General features: G+C 36.6%; 1 protein-coding gene across 1 annotated transcript; it reads right to left on the bottom strand.

Annotated features, from left to right (window-relative positions):
* Positions 1-229: 229 nt before the first annotated feature.
* LOC145163938 (uncharacterized) lies at positions 230-1,336 on the bottom strand. Its single transcript, XM_079082674.1, has one exon. It carries the CDS (start codon positions 1,334-1,336, stop codon positions 230-232), a length of 1,107 nt encoding a protein of 368 aa, XP_078938800.1.
* Positions 1,337-24,909: the final 23,573 nt, after the last annotated feature.

Raw genomic sequence — 24,909 nt, 5'->3', positions numbered from 1 at the left:
AATTGAGTCTTCTATAATCAATGCAAACTCTCCACCCGTTTTGCACACGGGTGGGGACTAACTCACCTTGGTCATTCTTTGTAACGGTAATACCTGTCTTCTTGGGCACAACTTGGACCGGACTTACCCACTTGCTATCTGATATAGGGTAGATCATCCCTGCATTCAACAACTTCAAAATCTCCTTTTTCACAACCTCCATCATTGGAGGATTCAAACGCCTTTGAGCTTATCGGGAAGGCTTGTAATCTTCTTCCATAAGGATTTTGTGCATGCAAAGCGAAGGACTTAGCCCTTTGATGTCGGCTATAGTCCACCCAATGGCTTCCTTATACTCTTTCAAAGTGGTGACAAGCTCTTCCTCTTCTTTTGTTGACAACTTGGTGGAGATGATCACTGGCAAAGTTTCTTTGTCTCCAAGATATGCATACTTGAGATGCTCGGGTAAAGTTTTGAGCTCCAATTCCGGTGCCTGCACAATAGAAGGAACAAGTTTCTCATTAGACATTGGTATTTTCAGCTTTGGAACATCAAACCTCATTTTCTTCTTCTCATCCATGCAAGACACAACCTCCATAATCTCTTTATCAATTGTAAATTGATTGGCAAGTTTTTCCACTCTTTCCTTTTGAAGATTCCTGTCTAAAATGAGAGCTAACACATCAAGATTAGACAAATCAAAACATTCCTCTGTCAATGGTTCAATGACATCCACAAAATTCAAAGATGAAATATCACTTGGATATCTCATAGCATCATAAATATTGAAATTTATCACCTCCCCATCAAATTCCATGGATAATGTACCATCATAAACATCAATTTTAGTCCTGGCTGTTTTCAAAAAGGGTGTTCCTAGGAGAATTGAACTCAAATTTGGTGAGTCATCATCATCCATGTCAAGGACATAAAAATCTGCTGGAAACACTAATTCATTCACTTGAACTAACACATCTTCTAGCACACCTTTGGGATGTACTAAAGATCTATCAGCCAATTGAATGATTACCCCGGTCTTCTTCAATGTGCCAATATTTAAAGTTTTAAAAATGGAATATGGCAAAACATTGATAGAAGCTCCAAGGTCTAGCATAGCCCGTGGAACATGAAGATTACCTAATTTGCAAGGAACCGTGAAAACACCCGGATCCTTACATTTTTGAGGTAGTCTTTTCTGTAACACTGCAGACACATTTTCTCCTACTTTAACAGTTTCATTCCCTTTCAACTTTTTCTTGGATGTACATAATTCCTTAAGAAATTTAGCATACCTAGGGACTTGTTTGATGGCATCAATAAGAGGAATATTTACCTCAACTTTTCTAAACATCTCCATGATTTCATTGTCTTCCCTTTCACGCTTTGACTTGCTTAATCTTGAGGGAAATGGAGGAGGAGTGACTTTTGCTTCAATAGGAACTTGCTTTGAAGGTGTTTTTGACTTTTCTTCTTCTTTCTCTAGCTCCATCTCTTCTTCTTCTTCAATCATCTTAGGACCTTCATATTCTTTGCCATTTCTCAAAGTGATGGCACATGCACTATGTTTTGGATTCTTCTCGGTTTGCTCGGGTAGTTTGCCTTGTGACTCCAATTTACTCACAGAAGTGGCGAGTTGAGTCATTTGTTGCTCCAAAGTCTTGATGCTCGCCTTGGTCTCATTTTGAAATGTTTGAGTACTTGTGGCTAAACTCTTAACAATGTCTTCCAAAGACATTCCCGATCCGCTTGAACTACTTCCTTGATGCATGTTTTGAGGTTGGAATTGAGATTGATGAGGAGGTTGAGTTGGCTAGAAATGTGGTTGATAATTTTGTTGGTGATGCATTTGATTTTGAAATGGGGGTCTTGGTTGATAAGGTGGTGGTCTTGGCTGAAAATTGGCATTAGGTTGATGCCAATTTGGATTGCTTCTTGGCTGGAAGTTTCCTTGTTGTTGACTTGAAAATCCCATAGCTTGAACTGGCTCTACATCTTCTTGTAACATTGGGCACATATCAGTGGGATGTCCAACTTGTGTACAAATACCACAAGGTCTAACTACTGGTGGTTGCACACCCTTATCCTTAGCAAGCATCATCACTACTTTAGTCAACTCAGAAAGTTGACTCTCAATTTTTGGGGTAGAAATTTCTTTTACTCCTCTTGGTGCATCACTGTACCATTCTTCTTCTTGTGTTGTATGCTTGGACTCTTCTGCCATGTTCTTGATAAGAACTCTGATTTCTGTTGGAGTCTTATCAGCTATAGATCCACCACTTGATGCATTGAGTAATCTCCTATCCCAAGATGACATTCCTTCACAAAAATACTGCAACAACTGATATTCTGTAATCCCATGTTGTGGACATCTTGAGCACAATTTCTTGAACCGTTCCCAATAAGTATGCAAGGCTTCTCTCTTTTGTTGCTTGATACCAATTATCTCTCTGCGTAAAGCTGAAGCTCTCATTTCTGGAAAATATTTATCCAGAAACATCCTTGCAAGTTCATTCCATGTTGTGACTGACCCCGGTGGTAAGTCATATAACCACTCCTTGGCTGAATCTTGTAAAGCAAAGGGGAATGCCCTTAACTTGATTTGATCTTCTGTGACTTCATGTGGCTTCATACCCACACAAACAACATGAAATTCCTTAAGGAATTTATGTGGGTCTTCATTCTCAAGACCACGGAATGAGGGTAACAAATGGATGAGTCCAGACTTGAGTTCAAAGTTGATTGCTGCAGGGTAATTTATGCACAAAGGTTGTTGGGTGACATCTTGAGTAGCCCACTGTCTAAAGGTTTGTTCAGGTGGTGGGTATGGAAGTGGGTTTCCTCCATGGTTGTCTGCCATAGTAGGAGTAGGTGAAGATGGTGGGGTGGTACTTTTGGATGTTGGTGAAGATGTGGTTGATGGATTTGATAAAGAAGCTCCGAATTGTTGTTTCTTTAAAAGTTTAGCTTGCTTCCTTCTTTGTTTTGCAGATTTCTCTATCTCCAAATCAACTGGTAAAGGTGTACCTGTGCGAAAAGATCTTGGCATAAACAATTAGTACTACCGTATCCCCGGCAACGGCGCCAATTTGTTTGGGTGTCAAACCAACAAATAATGGGATAAAATAATATTAATAAAGCTCAAGTCACTGCTATTTCTTATACTAAAGATAGTATAGAGTAAGCAGGGTCGGTCCACAGGAATACAGGACTTCTTATCTTGCCATATTTTCACACATAATACAAATAATATTAAAATGGGGGATTGTGTTTGAACTTGAATTAAACTTCATAAATAAGAAAGATTGATAACAAAACGCAGTAAAAGAAGTACATTTCCGATTCTGATTCTTATACATGTATTATGTTGAAAGATGTAATATGATTATAACTCATGTTCAATCTAGGTTGGTAAGTTAGATATTAATAAACTCTAATATCCAAATTGGCAAAAGTATTTTATTCAAAACAAGCTCTTCAAATAAAACTTCATTTAATTGATTCAATTCAAATAAGTTCTTGCATCAAATCATTAAATGACATTAAGTTTTTGCACTAATTACCAACAATGTTTAACATTCCTCTTAAGCTTGGGAATATAAACATTTAATCTTTGATTGCACTAATTTTGATCTAATTACAACCAAGTAAGTGTGTGTTACTAACATCAAATCATAAAACATATACGAATTTCATAATTTGATTAACTAGATTGATAAGAACCCTAGTTCATTGATCAAGTGAAAAAGAGAACTAACCAAACACATGATTAAGATCAAATCAAAGATTACTAGATGTTAAACACAAATCAAGTTCAAGTTACAACCTAACAACACATACTTAAGAATTCAGATTCGGAAATGATAATGAAATCAACCACACATGTCTAGGTTAAACTACAAATCAAACAAGTGCAAACTTCAAATTGACTTACAAAAAAGGAAATTAAAGTGTTTCCAAGTGTTAATCTACTTCCAAAAGCTCTGAAAATCGCCTTCTCTCTGCCCAAAATCCGACCTAACCTCCAACAAAACTGATTGTCCCCATTAAATGAGAGTAAAACTACTTTAAAAACTGTCGAGACGTTTACACGGCCCGTATAAATTAAAGGGTGCCATTTACACGACCATGTAAACAAGAAAAGTAGAATGCTCTTGCATATGCGTTTACACGGCCCGTGTAAAATATAAGCCATCATTTACACGGCCGTGTAAATGTCTGAAAGGCTCAAATCTTCATTTCTTCATTCTCTCTCTCTTCAATGCTCCAAAACTTCTGAAACTTTGTCTCCAACTCTTTTTAACTTCCTCGATCAAGATCCAACCTTCAAAAGTCCCTGAAATATCATAAAAGTGTGTGAATGGAATTGCATCATGAAAAATCCCGAAAAAATATGCAAAATGCATGAGTTTAAACCTAAATGCAATGCACTTTTATGAACTAAAAGTACAAAATGAATGCATGAAATGCATCTAACATCATACATGGACTGAATCTCGCTGTCCATTGACTCTTTCCATTTATCAGACTCTGGGCCTGCCATGGCTTCCTTATAGCTGTTAGGTTCGTCCAGATTTACTAGTGTACTATCACTAATAAATGTGTCCCCGTCAGTAGTAATATGGAAACCATAAAACTGGGGTGGAACAATAACTCTACTTGAACGTCTAAAAGGTAAGGACTGGTCAATTGGTTCAACCGGAGTTTCCTCCTCAGGTTGCATGCCAGTGTCAGAGGTTCCTTCATCTCCTGACTCTTGAAGCTCTTCAAGGTCAATCTGACTCCCACTGTCTCTTTGACTTATGAGTTCTCTCTCTCTGAAAACCCCTCTCCTAGCAACAAAGACAACATTGTCACTTGGTCTATAGAAGAGATAGCCAAAAGACTTCTGTGGGTAGCCGATGAAATAACACTTCTCACTACGAGGTTCTAGCTTGTCGTGAGTCTCTCGTCTTACGAAAGCTTCACAACCCCAAACCTTGATATGTGCTAACGAGGGAGCTTTCCCTGTCCACATCTCGTGAGGTGTCTTGGTAACCTTCTTGGTGGGAACTAAGTTAAGGATATGGGCGGCAGTCTCTAAGGCATACCCCCAGAATGAGATTGGTAACGAAGCACGACTCATCATAGAGCGAACCATGTCCAACAAGGTTCGATTACGTCTCTCAGCCACACCATTCAATTGTGGCGTTCTAGGAGGCGTCAATTGTGAAACTATTCCACACTCTTTTAGATAGTCGTGAAACTCAAGACTTAGGTACTCTCCTCCTCGATCAGATCGAAGCATCTTGATTTTCCTGCCCAGCTGATTTTCCACTTCATTCTTAAACTCTTTGAATTTCTCAAAGGTTTCTGACTTTTGCTTAATCAAGTAGATATATCCATATCTGCTATAATCGTCTGTAAAAGTCACGTAGAAGCGACAAGCGTCCCTTGTGGTGGATCTAAAGGGTCCACATACATCTGTATGTATGAGATCCAATACACCCTCACCCCTTTCACATATGCCAGTAAAGGGTGACTTGGTCATCTTCCCAAGTAAACAAGACTCACACACGTCATCGTCCCTTAGGTCGAATGACTCCAAGACTCCATCCTTTTGGAGTTGGGCTATGCGTTTCTTGTTAACATGGCCAAGGCGACAATGCCACAAGCATGCTTTGTCCAAACTTATGGACAAATCAATATTCAAAACATCATTTCCTAAATTATCAATAACTAACACAGATTCATAAATCCCATTACAAGGTAATGCATTGAAATAAAAGACACCATTCAAATAAGCATTAATAGAACCATTACTATTATCAAACGAATATCTGAAACCTTGTCTAAACAATCCATGAAAAGAAATGATGTTCCTTGCTATATCTGGCGAATAGCAACAATTACTCAAATCTAGTCCTATCCCATTACTCAACACTAAGGAATAAACTCCGATCTTGGTTACTGGTGAAGACTTCTTGTTTCCCATGATCAAGCTTATTCTTCCATGCTCCACTTCCCTACTTTTTCTTAGCCCCTGCAAATCAGAACAAATGTGGTAACCACATCCTGTATCAAGGACCCATGAAGTAGCAAGTGATGAGTTATTAGATTTAATTAAATACATACCTGCGAAGGTGGGCTTTATCTTCCCATCCTTGATATCCTGCAGATACTTGGGGCAACTTTGTTTCCAGTGGCCCTTCTGGTGGCAGTAGAAGCACTCTGCTTCCTTTGGGTCAGAAGAGGGTTTAATAGAACCTGCTTTGGTCCCACTAGAAGAGGAACCATCTTGGGTCTTACCCTTATGGTGGCTATTGGAAGGAGCCTTCCTCTTCTTACCCTTTCCTTGGCCAATTGCCAACACAGGAGCAGCTACAGTAGAGGATGATGCAACAGATTTGTCCTTGAGGTTGCTCTCAGCTGTCCTCAGGAGCCCTTGGAGTTTACTCAGGGTGACCTCTTCCTTGTTCATGTGGTAGGTCATCCTGACTTGGTTGTAGCAAGGAGGCAAGGAGTGGAGGATGATGTCGATAGCCAAATCCTCATCAAACTTAACATTAAGTTTGAGAAGACGATCAACATACCTTTGCATTCTTTGCAAATGAGATGTTAGGGATTCTCCACTTCCCATCTTAGCGGTGATCATGTTAGTGATGATCTCATAGCGCTCTTGCCTCGCGCTCTGGTGGTACCTGTCCAGCAAATCTTGATGCATTTCATATGGATACATGTCCTCATAGGACTTCTGGAGTTCGAGGTTCATGGTGGCCAACATGATGCAATGAACTTTCGTTGCATCACGCTCGTGGGCCTCAAAGGCAGCCAGCTCTTCAGGAGTAGCTTCTTCTGGGTTAATCTTCTCTAGCTTCTCGTCGAGGACATATTCTTTGTCCTCGTAGCGAGTTATCATGCGAATGTATCTCATCCACTCATTGAAGTTCGAGCCATCAAATGTCACCTTTTGACACAGGTTCATCAACGAGAATGACCCAGAAGTGTTGTTGTTTGCGTTTGCGTTAGACATCTGAAATAGAAAGGAACAAAGTTTGATTAGAAATGAATCCCCAATTAAACACCTAAATGAGAAATTAGGGCTAGGATCCAACAACATTATTTACAACTTAGAAAAGGGATGCCGTAATCTAAAAGTAAATAATTTGAAGGTAAGTGAATGACGATTCACTAATTTTCACCATAAAAACGAAAGGAAATTAAGTTTTAGATGTGTTTGAAAATTCCTAGATTTCTTTTGAGATTCATTGAACAATTCAATGACATGTTTAAATCTCGATATGCACTTCAAATTTGCGACTGGGATGCCGAGGATCGCAAACAAGTTTGTGAATAACCATGAGAATCAACATGGTGCACTCAATGTCTTCACCACCTAATCAATGTGCTGGTTATCCACGCACGCTCCATTGATCTATGATAAAACATCGAGCCACCCTTTGTCACCAATGTCAATCCCAAATTAGTGTGCCGGTTAACCACGCACGCTCCACTAACGTTTGACAGGGGTATAAAGTGTAATTCCGTGGAATAGCATCATTTTCACATTTTACCCTAAAGTAACTAAGATTGGGAATTTATAAAACAATGTAGTTACTTTAATATTTCCATTATACTTATAATGAGGAATTAAGTGCCTATCCTATCCGTTCGGCTAACGACCCTCCACCAGTCAAGCAAGCGGTAGGTGTGAGTGTACACCCATTAAGCGCCATTTTATAGGCAGCAACCTTATACCCACCTTATAGACTGGCTTCGTGAATGAGGCCTACTAGCGATAAGACTAGCTTATGCTTATACATATATATTAATTAATCTTGTAATAATATAATAGCATAGGGTTGAATTTTAAACTTGTAAAATTCTAAGGGTTTGAAATTTAAATCATTCAAATTAAACTTTTAATCACAAAATTCAAATTTCAAAACTTGAGGGCAAGTTTTGAATTTTTCAAAACATAAGGGATCAAATAACACATAATTCAAATTAAACAATTAATTTCATAATTATCTATATTTGATCTAACTTTATTTAGTCATAAGATAATTACCAAATAATTTTAAATAATCCATATTTATCATATAAACAACCAATATTCAAAAGATTTGAAATTATCTATTGTTTTGGCAAGGATAATCATTTAATTAAGATAAAATTCGGATTTTAACTTCAAAAAACGATTTAGGCATTGTATCCAAGTCAAAACAACAACTAAATCCCGAAATATCCTCTGTCTGACGCTCGTACTCGCCGAGTCAGCTCTGAACTCGCCGAGTAGGGGCCAACTCGCCGAGTCCAGATACTGACTCGCCGAGTTGAGTCGGGCAGAGGCAAAAAAACTCGATTTTCAGCAAGCAAAACAGTTAAGCATCACATACAATTGAAACCAATCAAGGCTCTGATACCACTGATGGGTTTTATGCATAAGAAACAATCCTATGTGCTCATACAAACCCTAATGCTTGGATCTAGGTTTCTCTATTGTACATGCTTTGAATCCAAGTCTTGCAAACCCTAAACTAGCATACATATTATCAAAATAACAAACAACATCAGATCTAGATGTTTACCTCTTCAAATAGCTTGAATCTTCTTTGCTTGAGCTTAGAATCACAATTGTAATTCCTCTAATGGATCACAAACACCAAGTAGCAAGAAGGCAATAAGAGAGAGGAGGGAGGATGCTAGAAATCGGCCTAGGGTTTCTCTTGGAACATCATGCTAGTACTAGGCTAGGGATCCTCGGGAATTATTTGATATTATGATATGATAGAACATCATGCTAGTACTAGGCTAGGGATCCTCGGGAATTGCATGATAGAATTGCCTGATTACGTGATGCCTGCTAGCCTAGGGGTTCTTTATATGAGATTGGCATCATTACTGTAGTTACTTGTGTATGTATCATGGTTGTACATAATTAAGATCTTATAGCCCGAGAATGTTTGATTTGACCTTATGTTCTATTCTTATTGATCAGGGCTTAGGGTAGGATCGGATATTCAAAAGTTTATAGGGTCCAGCGTTATGTATGGCTAGCATACACTAATGCTACAGGGTTGGTGGAAGTTGAAGGGTTTTGAGCATTCTAACACTCCTATGGTGTACATGCAACCCTAAATACCTTGGATCTATGTTTTCTCTATTATACATGCAAATATCAATTTTCCAAGGTATTGTTCTAACTAGCATAATATAAAGTACACATAATATAAATTCTAGTAGAATTACATACCTCTTGTTTGGTGCTTGATTCCATGGAGCTCAAGAGCCTAGTGCCCCAAGTGTGACACCTCAAATGGTTCACACAACATCATGAACACTTGGAATAACTTGAGAGAAAGTAGAACACTTCTAAAATCGGTTTGCCCTCACTTGTTTCTCTCTAGTGGCCGATTTCTTCAATAATAAGATCATTATATAGTTAGTCACAATTAGGGTAAACCCTAATTGTCATGGCCTTCCATTTCCTTGGATCCATGGGTTCAAATACACCATGGAGCATCCATGGGTTTTAGCCCAACTTGATAATCCATGGAGCATTAGCCCGCTATATAAGTATGGATGATTTACACAATCAACCCATATATTTAATTAGTCTTCTTTTAATCACTTAATTAATTCTAGATTAATTCTTGATCAATACTAATTAAATAATCTTATTAGTATATTAGAACTTATAATATATTAATAAACCTTAAGTGTTATTTCTCTCATTTTAGTCTATCCAAATGCATGATGCCATGCAACCCAAATGGACCATGCCGGGTCGGGTCAAGAATATACCAATTATAGTTATGGACTTAGACACTAATCCAACAGTCTCCCAATTGGATAAGTCTAATAACTATTATTGCAAGTACGCCTTCATAACCTGACCAGCAATCGTAGCTCTTAAAAGCTGCTGCCGAACTCTAAACAAATCAATGACGTTTCCATTAGATAAGTGATCATATATTCCTCCATTCTAGATATCATATGGACTGAGACATGGATTATAATCATTCTCTCTGTCCATTTGTTGTTTCCCGATTTCCGATTTATGACGACTGACTAATTGAACAAATCAAATCAGTCCAGGCCCGGCCGAGCACTTACATTTTGTCATCACTAAATCATCGAGGGGCCCACAGATATCGCTTTTATCCCTTTGAGGGTAAAAGGAATGGATAAAATTCGACTCATATGCTTGTACTGACTACTTGTTGAATCATACACAAAGGCACGTTTTATAACATCGAGTTACCAATGCGTTTTCGTGCAATCAATGTATAACCAACTCATAGTCAATAACTCATATCTCTAGGTTTGAAGAATATAAGATATTATCGTCTCACGATTCACTCGTGATAGAATCCATGAAGTGAATCCAAATAAGTGTGGGTTGAATCCAATACTCAGGCCTTATGAGTACTCATGAATGTTGCAGCAACCATTGCTATGTCTAATGCACATTAGACAAATCATACAAGACAAATTCATGACAGTCTTGATTCATATCTACTTCCAACATATGACCGACTGTGGATGGTTTGAATAACTTAGTCATTCGGGAAGAATGACCTAGTTATTCTGGAAGTCAAAACATGCAAAGTGAAACACAAAAATAATACTAATCCTGTATGGCCCCAACACTTTGAGTGTAAATAAAAACACCTTTTATCTAAGCACCATATTTATTACTCATTATTCATGTTTCGATTAATCAACTTAATACTTGAATTGAAACAATAGTCATGCCATGCTCCAAGCATGTACACTATGTTCGTCCAAACAATAGCTATGCCATACTCCAAGTATGCACACTATGTTTACATGTGGTCCTCTCTTTGCGAAACAGATCGATTGACAGCATTTCAATGATGCTCATTTCACAATCCCAAATCCTTTACAATAAATGTAAGAACACCAAATTCTTGTCATTTACCGTAATCTTGTTAGATTCTAAACTTATATGCAATGATCCTCTTGTAATGAATATGCACACAAGTCACAAAGACTTGGCAACAGACATTACAAGGTATTCCAATGGAAAGCAATTCCATGGAAATGAAGTCTCAAATTCAAAGTACATTCCTTTGAACATCCTTCTTTGCATTAAGTTCTTTAATCTTACACTGATTCAAAGAATAACTTCCACCTATGGAAACAATTCCATATTCCCATTTTGACCATCACTTTTGAACAAGAGTTGCCTCTTTTCAAAATATGTCAATATGGTCCTTACTCTATACTTCCAATTGTCCATGAGTAACCAACCTTTGGAAAACCTCAAATTGTTCTCAACAATTGCTTAATCATTTTAGTCATATCCAGTTCTAATCCCTTTTCCCTTCTTAATGCCCTAAGCATTAGGAAAATTTAGAATGGATGAATATTATAGCACATGCAATCGATCCTATATCTGAAGCATATGGGACACGATTCATGCTATATTATGTTCTCATAATTCGAACTATGAAGAGGTATGCCGTAATCATAATCGAATTTTGAGAACGCAACATATATAGAATTTCCTTATGTTAAACCATTACAACATAACATTCATATATATCCTTGACTAAAGTTGATTAAAATCTCAATCTAAGCTTGTAGAATTGGAATGAAGTATAAAATCCTCTCCCTTAATTATAGGAAAACAACTTTTTCAAGGCGAATTGAAACTTTTTTTTTCTATAATTAATATTGCTAACTTGCAACACTTAACATAATAATCATGCTCCCACTAGCATAGTGATTATTATCTTACTAGCATAACACTTATGCTCTCACTAGCTTTGACATGTATTCAGAGATCAGCTGAACTTTTAGAAATCAATACTTTATTGACTTTCTTACCAAAGTTCAGATTTCTGATAAGCAATTGCTTTGATAAGACTTTATCAAAATCATACACCTTTCCTTAGATAGCTCACTTGTGTGTCTAAACAATTATGAAGAGGGATGCCGTAATCATAATGTTTAGACCTTTTGTCATTCTCACAATTGCTATCTACTTAAAATCTACTTAGTGAAAGAGTTTCCTCACCATCATTTTCGTGAATCGGAGAGAAACCTTATGACACTTAGATTTCATGGTGTATGTGTTCCTATCCATGTGAATTTGTCATAACCATAATCACAAGACAAGGTTAGTGGCAAATCCAAACACATATGGACTGAACTTGTTCAATCTTAATTTCTTGCCACCTGGCAGCACAAGAGCCTACCATTGCTTCCAGGTTGTTATGCAAACAATTGAGAACTCATAGAACTCATAAGCAAAGTCAAGTTTTAACTAGAATAGGCACAGAAATAAGAATATGTCAACACGATAGGTTACAAACCTCAAGTTGTGGGCTAGTGATTAACAATACTCTTGATTAGTTCTTGAAACTATTTCAGGATCTTTTAGACTCCCACTATCCTCTTGACATATAAGACTCTCTTTGTCAAGAACCATTCCTTGACAAAACAAATATTCAAGAGTTAGTGCGGATTCTTATCAAATCAAACACTTCACACAATTGGTCTTAGTTTGTCTTTGTCTTATCCAAGACATCACAACTTACCAATTTCAAATGTACAAGAGTAGAAAACATTTTACTCTACATTTGACAAGTGTTTTAAATTTTCTAAAGATCATGTCACTCAAGTTACAATCTTGGAGTATGACTCTAAGATTTTATTTTGGAACGAAGTATGATTTATCTTTTGATTTAACCATTTCCACAGTTCACGATTCCTCTCCTTAGCCAACACATGCACTAAGGTGTCCTTAGAGGATCAATTGTGATATGGTTTTATAATCACTTAGATAATCATAAAACAAGATACTCAAGTACTCTCCCATCTCTTCAGATTAGAGAAACTTTTATCTTTCTGCCTTATTTGATTGTTCTTATCCGTTCTGCCATACATTGAAACCTTTCCAATGTTTCAGAATTACACTTAAACTTGTAAGCATAACCATATTTACTAAACTTTAGTAAATCATAACGAATAATCTTCTCAATCTTTGCGGTGGACCTGACCAGCACACAACCTAATGTACTCGATCCGTTAGTCCTTCACTTGACTCACATATACATGCGAACAAGTAATTAGTCTTAATTTCCCAAAGATGAAAATTCTCATTCATCATACAACACAAGTTGCATGATTCCAAGTTTCTATCCAACTGAAACTTGGGTGATGAGAATCTTCCCTTATTTGGTAAATTATGACACTACCACAAATGAAAGAATCAAATCCATTTTCCAATATTGCTATCAATGGAATCATACAGGCAACAAATTTTCACAAATGCCATTGTAAGGATACTTTAAAATAAATAAAATCAAAACCATTTTCTTTTATTTTTTAAAACTTTGCGGAAAACTTATCCTTACAATCCATATGGAAAACTTGTTGTTATTTATTCCTAAGCAATATATCATCACTCTTAAGTAACAACTCAAAAAAATTTTGATCACCGAACCATGCGATCGAAATTCATCTTCGTGATCAGAAACAGCATATACTTTCTTTAAGTTTCCTCTCTTTTCTTTGATTCTTAAAACATCAACATGTGACCTATTCACATCATGCAATAAGGATCTCCAAATAGGAACTTAGTAGAGTTAGATAATGGACTTTACCTGAAGTAGAGTCAAACTTCTTGACTTTACCATCCTTATGATCTTTCAAGTAAATCTGGCAGCTTCGCAACCAATGCCCCCTTCCTTTGGCAATAGGCACATATGGACTCTTTGGGAATCGTACATGGGACTATCTCAGACTTAGACTTTCTCTTTACCATTTGGTCAACCGAGTTGACTATGGCTTATCCCTTTCCATTGGAAAGAGAAAGTTTTTTTGGATTTCCTGTATCACCATTGTCAATGTCCATGAAGTTTTGGGAAGTCGATCTTCTAATCAAATTTGCTTTACCAGTGTTCCAAATCATTGCTGATTCAGCAGCACCAAGCAAATAGATAAGATCATTAAAGGGTCATGTCGTGATCTGTCATCAGGAAGTGACTGAAGAACCAAGTCAACAACCAGCTACCTCGAGACTTTGACACCCGACTCTCCCGGCTTATCAATATGTGACTTAATCTCCAAGACCTAAGCACATATATACTTTGTTTGCCAATAGGGATTGAGTGACTTAGAACTTATCATTTCTTGAAACTTGTGGGATAAGGAGAATTATTGGAGGAGGTAGAGGAAGTGAAGCATGATTTCCAGTCCCACTAATGCACAACAAAGGGATTGATCTTGTTGGATTAGGTGTCTAAGCCCATAACTATAATTGGTATGTACTTGAATTGATAGCAGCACAGTCCTTTTGGGTTGCCCTGAAACCTAGCAACTGGACAAGGAAATTATGAAAGGAGAGATATTAATTTATAAGATTAATAAATTAATATAAATGATTTATTAATATGTTAAAAGATTAATATATTAATTAGAAATCATTATGTTTAATTAATAGTTAGCCAGAAATTAATCAGAATTAATTTTGGGGTTAAAAGTATTAATTATAAAGTACAGGGACTAGTTTGCAATTATCAGATAGTTGAGTGGAAGGCTCCAGAACCTCCTTGGAAGGAGGTGGATGAAATCTATAGGGGAAACCCTAAGGATTTCGTCCAAGGGGCTTTGGATAAGGCCTTTGGATTAGCTTAGGCCCCAAGCAAAGGAGTATTAGGGTTTTCCCTAAACCCTAGATCCCTCAGCTATATAAGGAGCCTCCCAGCTCCTGAATTCGACCACTCGTTCATTGGTGAAACCCTAGGGCCGAAAATTGCATACTCCCTCTCTCTCTCTCCTTCTAATTTCCTTCTTGCTAGCTCTTGGGTGTGATTCCATTAGAGGCATTACATTTGTGGTGCTAAGCTTCCAAGAAGATCAAGATCAAGATCAAGAGGATTGTCAATTGTTTGCTATAACAATTGAAAGGTATGTAACTCATAAACTCTAGTTTGTTAATTTCGAAATTAGCCTCTCTCCTCTAGGGTTCTTGTTTTGCAATTCAAAGTTATATGTTCAATAGTTAAAACATAGATCCAAAGTAGGTTGCATGTGAACTTAGGAATTGTTTTTTAGTTTATTTGTTTCACCTAAAACCCATCAGTGGTATCAGAGCCATTGTTTGTTTTAAATTGAATTACTAGTATGGTTGAATTGCAAATTAGGGTTTATAGCCATTAAACCCTAAAGGCCAAAATTTTCGTTTTTAGGGTTTTTGGTTCAAAGGGTTTTTCGAAAAAAACCTAGCCTCCATGAACCCTAATCGAAATTAGGGTTAGGGTTTTGGAAAACCCTAGCCTCCTCCCTGAAATTTCGAAATTTGCTTGTTATTTTAGGGTTTTATCTTATTTTGGATAATTATTACTTGATTGGATAATTATTGCCTAATTGGATAATTGAGAAAAATAAGGAAATTATCCTTTACCCTAATTTTCGAAATCTAGAGGGATAAGGATTAGGATTAAATTAATTGTTTAATTTGATTAGATAATCCTTACAAGATTTAATAGATTAATTAAAAGTTAATTAATAGATAATTATAAAATCTAGTTATTTGGTTTATTTTAAATTTGAATTAATAGTTTAATTTTTCGAAATTTATATATAAACCTTAAAGTTTTAAAAAGTTTAAAACACACCTTATATATGTATTATAATTAAAAGATTAATATTATATATGTATAAGAATATGGTCAGTCAAATCGCTAGTATGCCCCATTCACGAAGCTAGTCTATAAGGGGGGTATAAGGAAACTGCCTATAAAATGGTAGTTGAATGGGTGTCCACTCTCACCCATCGCTTCCTTGATTAGTGGAGGGTCATTAACAGAACGGGTTTGATAGGACAACTACATCTCATCAAAAGTATAATGTTATTAAAGAAAGTACTAGAACATTATTTTACAAAATCCCAACTCTAGTTACTTTAGGAAAAATGTGAAAAGTATCTTAATCCATGAAATTGCACATTATGCTTTATTGGTCGTTAGTGGAGCGTGTGTGGTTAACCAGCACACTAAAAGGCACCAATAAAGAGTAGTAATGGGTATCTCATAATTGTCATTTTGATGGAGCGTGTGTGGTTTACCAGCACATCAATAGTTAATGATAAAAGGCACCAATAAAGAGTAGTAATGGGTATCTCATAATTGGTGAATCGTCATTCACCTACCTTTATGAAATTTACACTTGGATCTCGGCATCCCATTTCTAAGTTGTGAATCTTCATAGTTGGATCCTAGCCTTAATATCTCTTTTGGGTGTTTTATTAAGGATTCAATTGACTAACTTGATTTCTCCCGTTTTGTAGATGTCTGAATCTAACCATGGTTTTCCCAAATCCAAAGGAAAAGGTATTCCTGCTCAAAGTGAAAGTCTGTTCCACAATGAAGGTGAAAGATCAATCCCTGCAATGTGGACTAGCTTGATTTCACTTCCTCCACCTCCTCCTATTGTTCTCCCTAACCCACAAGTTCAAAGGCTTGAAAAGTTCAAACTCACTCAAGCCCTTTTGGCAAGTAAACATGAAGAAGGAAAGTCAGTGTGTGCACACGTCTTAGAGATGAAGTCACACATTGATAGGTTAAGAGTGTTGGGAGTCGTTGTCTGTGAGGAGCTGGCTATTGACTGGGTTCTTCAGTCGCTTCCTGACTCATATAGTGAGTTCGTAAGAGAGCACTATATGTTAGACCACGACGTGACCCTCATCGATCTCACCTATTTGCTTATTGCTGCTGAATCAACGATGATTTGGCGCACTAGAAAAGCAAAGTTGATTGGTGGATCTGCCTTCCAGACCTCTATGGATATAGGCAATGGCAACGAAAGGCATGTCATGGTCGAAAAGTTTGATCATAAGGAAAAGGCAAAGTCTGAAGTAGTTCCGTGTACTGTTCCAAAAGAGTCAATTTGTTTTTATTGCCAAGAGAAGGGGCATTGGAAACGAAGCTGCCCAGTCTACCTGAGAGATCTAAGAGATGGGAGAGTCAAGAAGTATGGCTCTACTTCAGGTAAAATCCACTATCTAACTCCATTAAGTTCCTATTCATTGATTCTTAATACATAATGTGATAAGATTACATTTGAATGTTTTGCAGGATCAGAGAAAAGAGAGGAAGCTTGATGGAAAAGCAAGATGAGTCTGATCACGAAGAAATGGATCATGATCGCATGGATTCGAAGATCAGATTTTGAGCTTAGAAAGTTATAATAGATTTGTTAGGAATATTTGATTACATAGTTTTTCGGTTGATTTTGCATTGTAAGGACATGTTTTCCGCTGCTTTTATGAATAAAATAAATTTTGGTTTGAATAATTTTATATATCCTTGCAATGAAATCATTATGAAAAATTGATGTTTGTGTATTACTACAGTGAATGGATTTGATTCTTAGTTATGTTATTTGTGGAAATGTAGAGAATTTGCCAAATAAGGGAAGATTCTCATCGCCCAAGTTTCAATTGGACAGAAACTTGGAATCATGCAACTAGATTGCGTGATGAATGAGAAACTTCATATTTGGAAATTAGACTAATTCTTTGGCAAAGTATCAAGAGAAGGACTAGGAGATCGAGTACACTAGGTTGTGCGTTGATCAAGTCCACCACAAGAGTGATAAAGATATTCATCATGATTTACTAAAGTTTAGTAAATATGGTTATACTTATAAGATTAAGTATAATTCTGAGTTGATCGAAAGAGTTTCAATCAATAGCAGAACGAATAAGAAGAATCAAGTAGCCAGAAAGATAAAAGTTTCTCTATTCTAAGAAGAAGGGAGAGTACCTTTTATTGTGTTTTATGATAGGTCTTAATGATTAAGAGCTATTTCTCAATTGGTCCTCTAAGTGAGTCTTAGTGCATTTGCATGTCTAAGAAGAGGAATTGAGAATTATGGAAATAGTTAAATCAATAAGTCAATCATACTTCGTTCCAATATCAAGTCTTAAGAGTCATACTCCAAGATTGTGACTTGAGTGACACGTCTTTAGTAGGTTTATAACACTCAACAAATGTGGAATTGGAAAAAGTCTTCTTATTCCTGCACATTTGAGATTGGTAAGTTGTGATGTCTTGGATAAGACAAAGATCAACTAGAACCAATTATGTGAAGTGATAGTCTTGATAAAAACTACACTAACTCTTGAATATTTGTTTTGTCAAGGAATGTTTCTTCACAAGAGAATCTTATATGTCAAGGAGTCAGTGGGAGTCTTAATGGTCTTGAAAGGTTTCAAGCACAAATCAATAGTTAAACCTAGTTGATCATCACTAGCACACGACTTGAGGTTTAAAGCCTATCGTGGATGACATACTCCTTTTCTGTGCCATTCCAATTGAGTTAATTATACATGTGAGTTCTATGAGTTCTCATGTGAATGCATAAAGACAAAGCACCTTGATCAATGGAAAGTACATTGATAAGTAAGGATGAGTTGCTAAACCACTTGGAAGACATGGTGGGCACTCGTGTTACCATGAGGCAAGAAATTGAGATTGAGCACGTTCGGTCCATATGAGTTTGGATTTATCGCAAACTTTGTTTTTGGCAAATTCACATGGATAGGAACACATACACCATAAAATCTAAGTGGCATAAGGTTTCCCTCCTTCATGAAAATGATTGTGAGGAAATGCTTTCACTAAGAGAGATTTTAAGAAGACAACAATTGTGAAAATTGTATTCTCAAATTCGATTATGATTACGACATCCCTCTTCATAGTTCGAATTGTGAGATTTGGCAATTAGTCTGAACATTTGGGACTTAGTAACATAAGTTCTGAATTTGTCTAGACACACATATGACCTTCTAAGGCAAAGGTGTATGAGTTTAAGAAGCTTAGATAAAGGCTTATCAAAGCATTAGGTATTAGAAATATGAACTTAAGGAATTTAATAAGCATTGTTTTCTGGAAGTTAAAATTGTTTTCTGAATACATGTCAAAGCTAGTGGGAGCATAAGTGTTATGCTGGTAAGAAAATAATCATCATGTTAGTGGGAGCATGATTATTATGGTAAGTATTGCAAGTTAGTAATATTAATTATAGAAAACAAAGATTCACTTTGCAAAGTTGCAATGGTTGAAAAGTTGTTTTGCTATAATTAAGGGAGAGAATATTATACTTCGTTTCAAAATTCTAAAGCTTAGATCGAGAAACGTTAATAAATTTAGTCAAGGATACATAGTGCATTCTCAAAATTCGATTATGATTACGGCATCCCTCTTCATAGTTCGAATTGTGGGAACAGGGCACATAAAATATTATGGCAGAAGGATGATAAAGTATCACGTCTTTATGTGAGACATTATGCATCGTGTCCAATACGCTTCGGGTATAGGATCGATTGCATATGCTGTAATATTTGACCATTCTAAAATTTTCCAAATGCCTAGGGCATTAAGAGGGAAAAAGGGACTAGAATCGGTTTTGACTAAAATAATTAAACAACTATCAAAGGACGATCTGAGGTTCACTGAGGATTTGTCGCTTGTGAGTAGTTAGAAGTATAGTACTGAATGGACTATATTGACATTATTATGAATAGATAAGATTCTATTAAGAATGAGTTGTCATATGGCAAATATGGAAATGTTTCCATTAATGGGAGTTGGTATTAAGAAATATGTCTAGATTAGAAACTTTTATGCGAGAAGGATGTTCAAAGGAATGTACTTTGAATGTGAGACTTCACGTCTATGGAATTGTCTTGTAACAATTTCCGATAGAATACCTTGTAATTTCATTAGTCGAGTCTTGGTAACTTTTGTGCTATGACATTACAAAAGAATCATTGCATAAAATGTTAGAATCTGACATATTCTAAAAGTGGTAAGAATTTGGTATTCTTATACTAATAATAAGGATTGGGGATTGTGAAATGAAAAGTTTTTCAATTGATCTATTTCACAAAGTATGGACCATAGGAAACCAAAGTGTGCATGCTTGGAGCATGGGACAATTGTGGTTATAATTCGAGTAATAAGTTGATTTTCTGAAACAGTAAGCAATGAATAATGAGTAATCAATATGGTGTTTAAATAAAAGTGTTTTTATTTACGCTCAAAAGCTTTGGGGCCATATAGGATTAATATTATTATTGTGTTTCACTTTGCATGTTTTGACTTCCTGAATAATAAGATTATTCAAACTCCACAGTCGCTCGTACTTTTGGAAGTAAGTAGTGAATCAAGACTGTCGTGAATTGGATTGCAGACTGTCTAAGGATAGACATGGCAATAAAATTGCTGCAATGTTCATGAATACTCAGAAATTGAGATTTGAGTATTGGATAAACCCTCGCTCAGAGTATCACTTCATGGAATTCATCACGAGTAATACTGAGACGATAATATCTTATAATCTTGGAACGAAGATATATGAGTTCTAATTTACAAAGTCGGTTATACATTGGTGATACGAAAACGCATCAGTAACTTGGTGTTATAAAACATATTGTCATGTATAATTTGATGAGTAAAAGATACAAGCATATGAGTCAACGTTTATTCGTTCCTTTTGCCCTAACCGGAAAAGCGATATCTATGGGCCCCTCGATGATTTGGTGTTGACTTATGTGCTGGGCCCAGCCAGGACTAAATTGATGTGTTCAATTAGAAGTCCTACATCATCACAAATCAGAAATCGGGAAACATAGATTTTGGACAAAGAGATTGATTACGTTCCATGTCTTATGTCTGGGGATATCTTGCAGAACGAAGGATTATATGATCACTTATCTAAGGACACGTAACTGACTGGGTCAGAGTTCAGCAACAGCTTTTGGAAGCTACAATTTGCTGGTCAAATTTAGAAGTCATACTAGCAATTATAGTTACAGACTTATCCAAGTGGGAAACTGTTGGATTAGGTGTCTAAGCCCATAACTATAATTGGTATGTACTTGAATTGATAGCAGCACAGTCCTTTTGGGTTGCCCTGAAACCTAGCAACTGGACAAGGAAATTATGAAAGGAGAGATATTAATTTATAAGATTAATAAATTAATATAAATGATTTATGAATATGTTAAAAGATTAATATATTAATTAGAAATCATTATGTTTAATTAATAGTTAGCCAGAAATTAATCAGAATTAATTTTGGGGTTAAAAGTATTAATTATAAAGTGCAGGGACTAGTTTGCAATTATCAGATAGTTGAGTGGAAGGCTCCAGAACCTCCTTGGAAGGAGGTGGATGAAATCTATAGGGGAAACCCTAAGGATTTCGTCCAAGGGGCTTTGGATAAGGCCTTTGGATTAGCTTAGGCCCCAAGCAAAGGAGTATTAGGGTTTTCCCTAAACCCTAGATCCCTCAGCTATATAAGGAGCCTCCCAGCTCCTGAATTCGACGACTCCTTCATTGGTGAAACCCTAGAGCCGAAAATTGCATACTCCCTCTCTCTCTCTCCTTCTAATTTCCTTCTTGCTAGCTCTTGGGTGTGATTCCATTAGAGGCATTACATTTGTGGTGCTAAGCTTCCAAGAAGATCAAGATCAAGATCAAGAGGATTGTCAATTGTTTGCTATAACAATTGAAAGGTATGTAACTCATAAACTCTAGTTTGTTAATTTCGAAATTAGCCTCTCTCCTCTAGGGTTCTTGTTTTGCAATTCAAAGTTATATGTTCAATAGTTAAAACATAGATCCAAAGTAGGTTGCATGTGAACTTAGGAATTGTTTTCTAGTTTATTTGTTTCACCTAAAACCCATCAGATCTTTCACCTTGATTGCCATTTGGGATATCATCTTCATTAGGAAGCTTGTTCCTAAGGATTTGGGAAGACCATAGATGTCTTAATAAGACATCTATAATGGGAGAAATTCAAGTTTAGTTGATTTAAAGTCCTTAATATAACACCCAATATGAAATATTAAGGCTAGTACCCAACAACCTATTTATAACTGGAAGAGGGATGCCGTAATCCAAATTATAAAATAGTTGAAGGTAGGTAAATGACGATTTACCAATTTCCATCATGAAAAACGAAATAAACTATTAAGTTTTAATTGGATTTGAAACTCCTAGATCTTTTGAGATACATTGAACTTTCAATGGCATGTTTGAATCTCGATTGTGCCCTCTCAAGTTTGTGACTGGGATGCCGAGGATCACAAACAAGGTGTGAATAACCATGCAAATTGACTTGGTACCCTTAACTTTATCACCTAATCGATGTGCCGGTTAACCACACACACTCCACCGATCTATAATAAAGTCAAGTTACCCTTTGCCACTCTTACTAGTCCTTATTAGTGTGCCGGTTAACCACACACGCTCCACTAACGACTTGGTAAGGTACAAAGTGTAATTTCATGGGTTAGCACCTATTTCACATTTTCCTAAGTAACTAAGATTGGGAATTTATAAGTGTTTAGTTACTTAGTATTTATCATTATACTTTTAATGAAGGGAGAATTATAGTCCTTTCCTACCCGTTCGGCTAACGACCCTCCACTAGTCAAGGAAGCGGTGGGTGAGAGTGGACACCCATTAAACTGTCATTTTATAGGCAGTAACCTTATACCCCCTTATAGACCGGCTTCGTGAATGAGGCCTACTAATGGTAAGATTGACTTTATCTTATACATATCTATATAATTAGAATTATAATAGTAGTATAAGTGTTGAATTTTAAACCTTTTAAAATTCTAAGGTTCAATTTGGAATTAAAGTATACATGAGGGGGTAACTTTACAAATTCCAAAACTTGAGGGAAAGTTTTGAAACTATTCAAGACTTTTCATTTCATAACTTATGAGTTTAATGTACATTAAAATGAAGACTCTTCATTTTTATGTAACTCCTTCTTCTTTAATAACACTTTTAAAGAAGTGACTCTTAAACATCCCTAACTTGAGGACAAGTTATGGAGTCATAAAAAAATTTAATGAAAAAGACTCTTCATTTTTGTGTAACCTATGACACTTTTATGAGTTTTAAGATTCATAAATGTGACCTTTTATGTAACTTGAGGACAAGTTACAAAAAACACATTTTATGAACTCCTTTTAGATTAATTTGGATTGAAAACAACTAAAACACAATTTTTTTTCATTAATCTAAACTAACTCATAAACCAAGGAAACACAAAAAAACTTTTGGTAATCCATAACTTGAGGACAAGTTATGGAGTCCATACAATTTCATTGAGATCAAGAATTATACTAACAAACAATTTGCACATAATTCCTATGATCTACCAAAATTCATAAGCATGAACATTCATAATCAACATTTTTCAAGAATTACATAAACACATATAAAACTTGAAACTTTGATCACAGCATTGAAATTGGTTTAGCATAATCATTACCACTTAAAAAATAGGTTTTATAAGTCCAAAACAGTCAAAGGTAATGATTCTAGACCAATTCCAGCACCAAAACTCGAAAATCTGCACTCTGGGCTGCCAACTCGTCAAAGGTATGGATGATTTAAATATCAACCTATATATTTAATTAGTCTTCTTTTGATCACTTAATTAATTCTAGATTAATTCTTGATCAATACTAATTAAATAATCTTATTAATATATTAGAACTTATAATATATTAATAAACGTTAAGTGTTATTTCTCTCATTTTAGTCTATCCAAATGCATGATGCCATGCAACCCAAATGGACCATGTCGGGTCGGGTCAAGAATATACCAATTATAGTTATGGACTTAGACACTAATCCAACAAAAGTTTCATGGATGAGTGAGTTGTGTGGGACCGGTAGGCCAGTTATGAGATATTTAACATTCCTCTAGGAGTGAGGATTTAGCGCTCGATATGATTTTGTATATTGTTAGGGCGTTGTGATGATACTTGAGACAAATATGGGTAGGTGTGGAAGGTAGTATGGGCCCGTACTACTGGAAACACATGAACCATACGCGTAGCAAGGAAGTTACAATCCCTAGGGTTGGGTTGGGAATTGTTTCTTTGTCATTATATGGGTTATTAGTGATCCTTCTGGTGTTTTACCAAAATGGTGGTTACGAGACGTCTTGAGATCGGATCCAGGTTAGGATCGGGAGTAGGCAGCCAGGATAGGCCTGCATTTCAGGGGAGCGTGTTAGTGAGATCATCCGGTAGGAGGTGATCAAGGTTGTCCGGGAGCAGTTTCCGGAGATGTCGGGTCTATTAAGACATGGTTGAGTATTTCGACGAGCGCTATGCAACCATTACCGAGACGGCTGCCGCAACAGCTTCCGTAGCTGTAACAACGACAGGGGGAGGAGCTGGTCGAGCTTTCCAGTATAGTAGCTTGTTGCTGGTACATATTCTGATGAGCAGAGGGTTGCAGTTATTTGGGATCAGGAAGATGATCTGTGCTCGTTATATTTCCGCGGGTTGAGCGGGATAGGCTAGCACGTGAGTTTCTAGATTTGAGACTCGGGGGTTTGCTCGAAGCCGGAATATGAGTCGCGGGAACTCCGGAAAGGAGTGATGATTATGTTCAGCTGGGGTTTTGCAGCTGGAAGTGGAATGGTTAAATGATGGATTGGATTGTCTTTATGTAGTGCAAGGATTGTGCCCTCTCAGTTTTTCGAGCTTGAAGGAGTTTGCAGCCTTGTGACCCCAGGATTGGGTTGTATTCCAGCTCGGGGTCAGTGGGTTGCAGGAATAGGCAACATTATTTCAGCGTCGGTGAGCGCAGGTGGGTCGACGTGGCATAAGTATTTGTGAGGTCCGGTTGCCTTGGATCTCTTGTACTAGGACGATAAGGATTGGTTGTGCGACCTATTACACTTTTGGGATTGTAGACTATGTCTTGGGAGTAGTTGTAGCCCGGTTTAGGGCAGAGGTTGTTTCAGTTGCTGCAGTTCAGCTGTGGACGTTTGAGCTGGTAAGTGAGTCATGGTGTGAACCCTGAAGATAATGATTTATAGAGCCCGAGAGCGGGAAGCTTGTTGGAACACCTTTGAAAAAAGGGGTATTA

The sequence above is a fragment of the Lactuca virosa genome, chromosome 3 (genome assembly GCF_052849685.1).
Source record: "Lactuca virosa cultivar CGN04683 chromosome 3, Lactuca_virosa_CGN04683_v6, whole genome shotgun sequence".
In the NCBI taxonomy this organism is placed as follows: domain Eukaryota; kingdom Viridiplantae; phylum Streptophyta; class Magnoliopsida; order Asterales; family Asteraceae; genus Lactuca; species Lactuca virosa.
The sequence above is the reverse complement of the archived record's forward strand: the minus strand, read 5'-3'. Positions and strand labels throughout refer to the sequence as shown.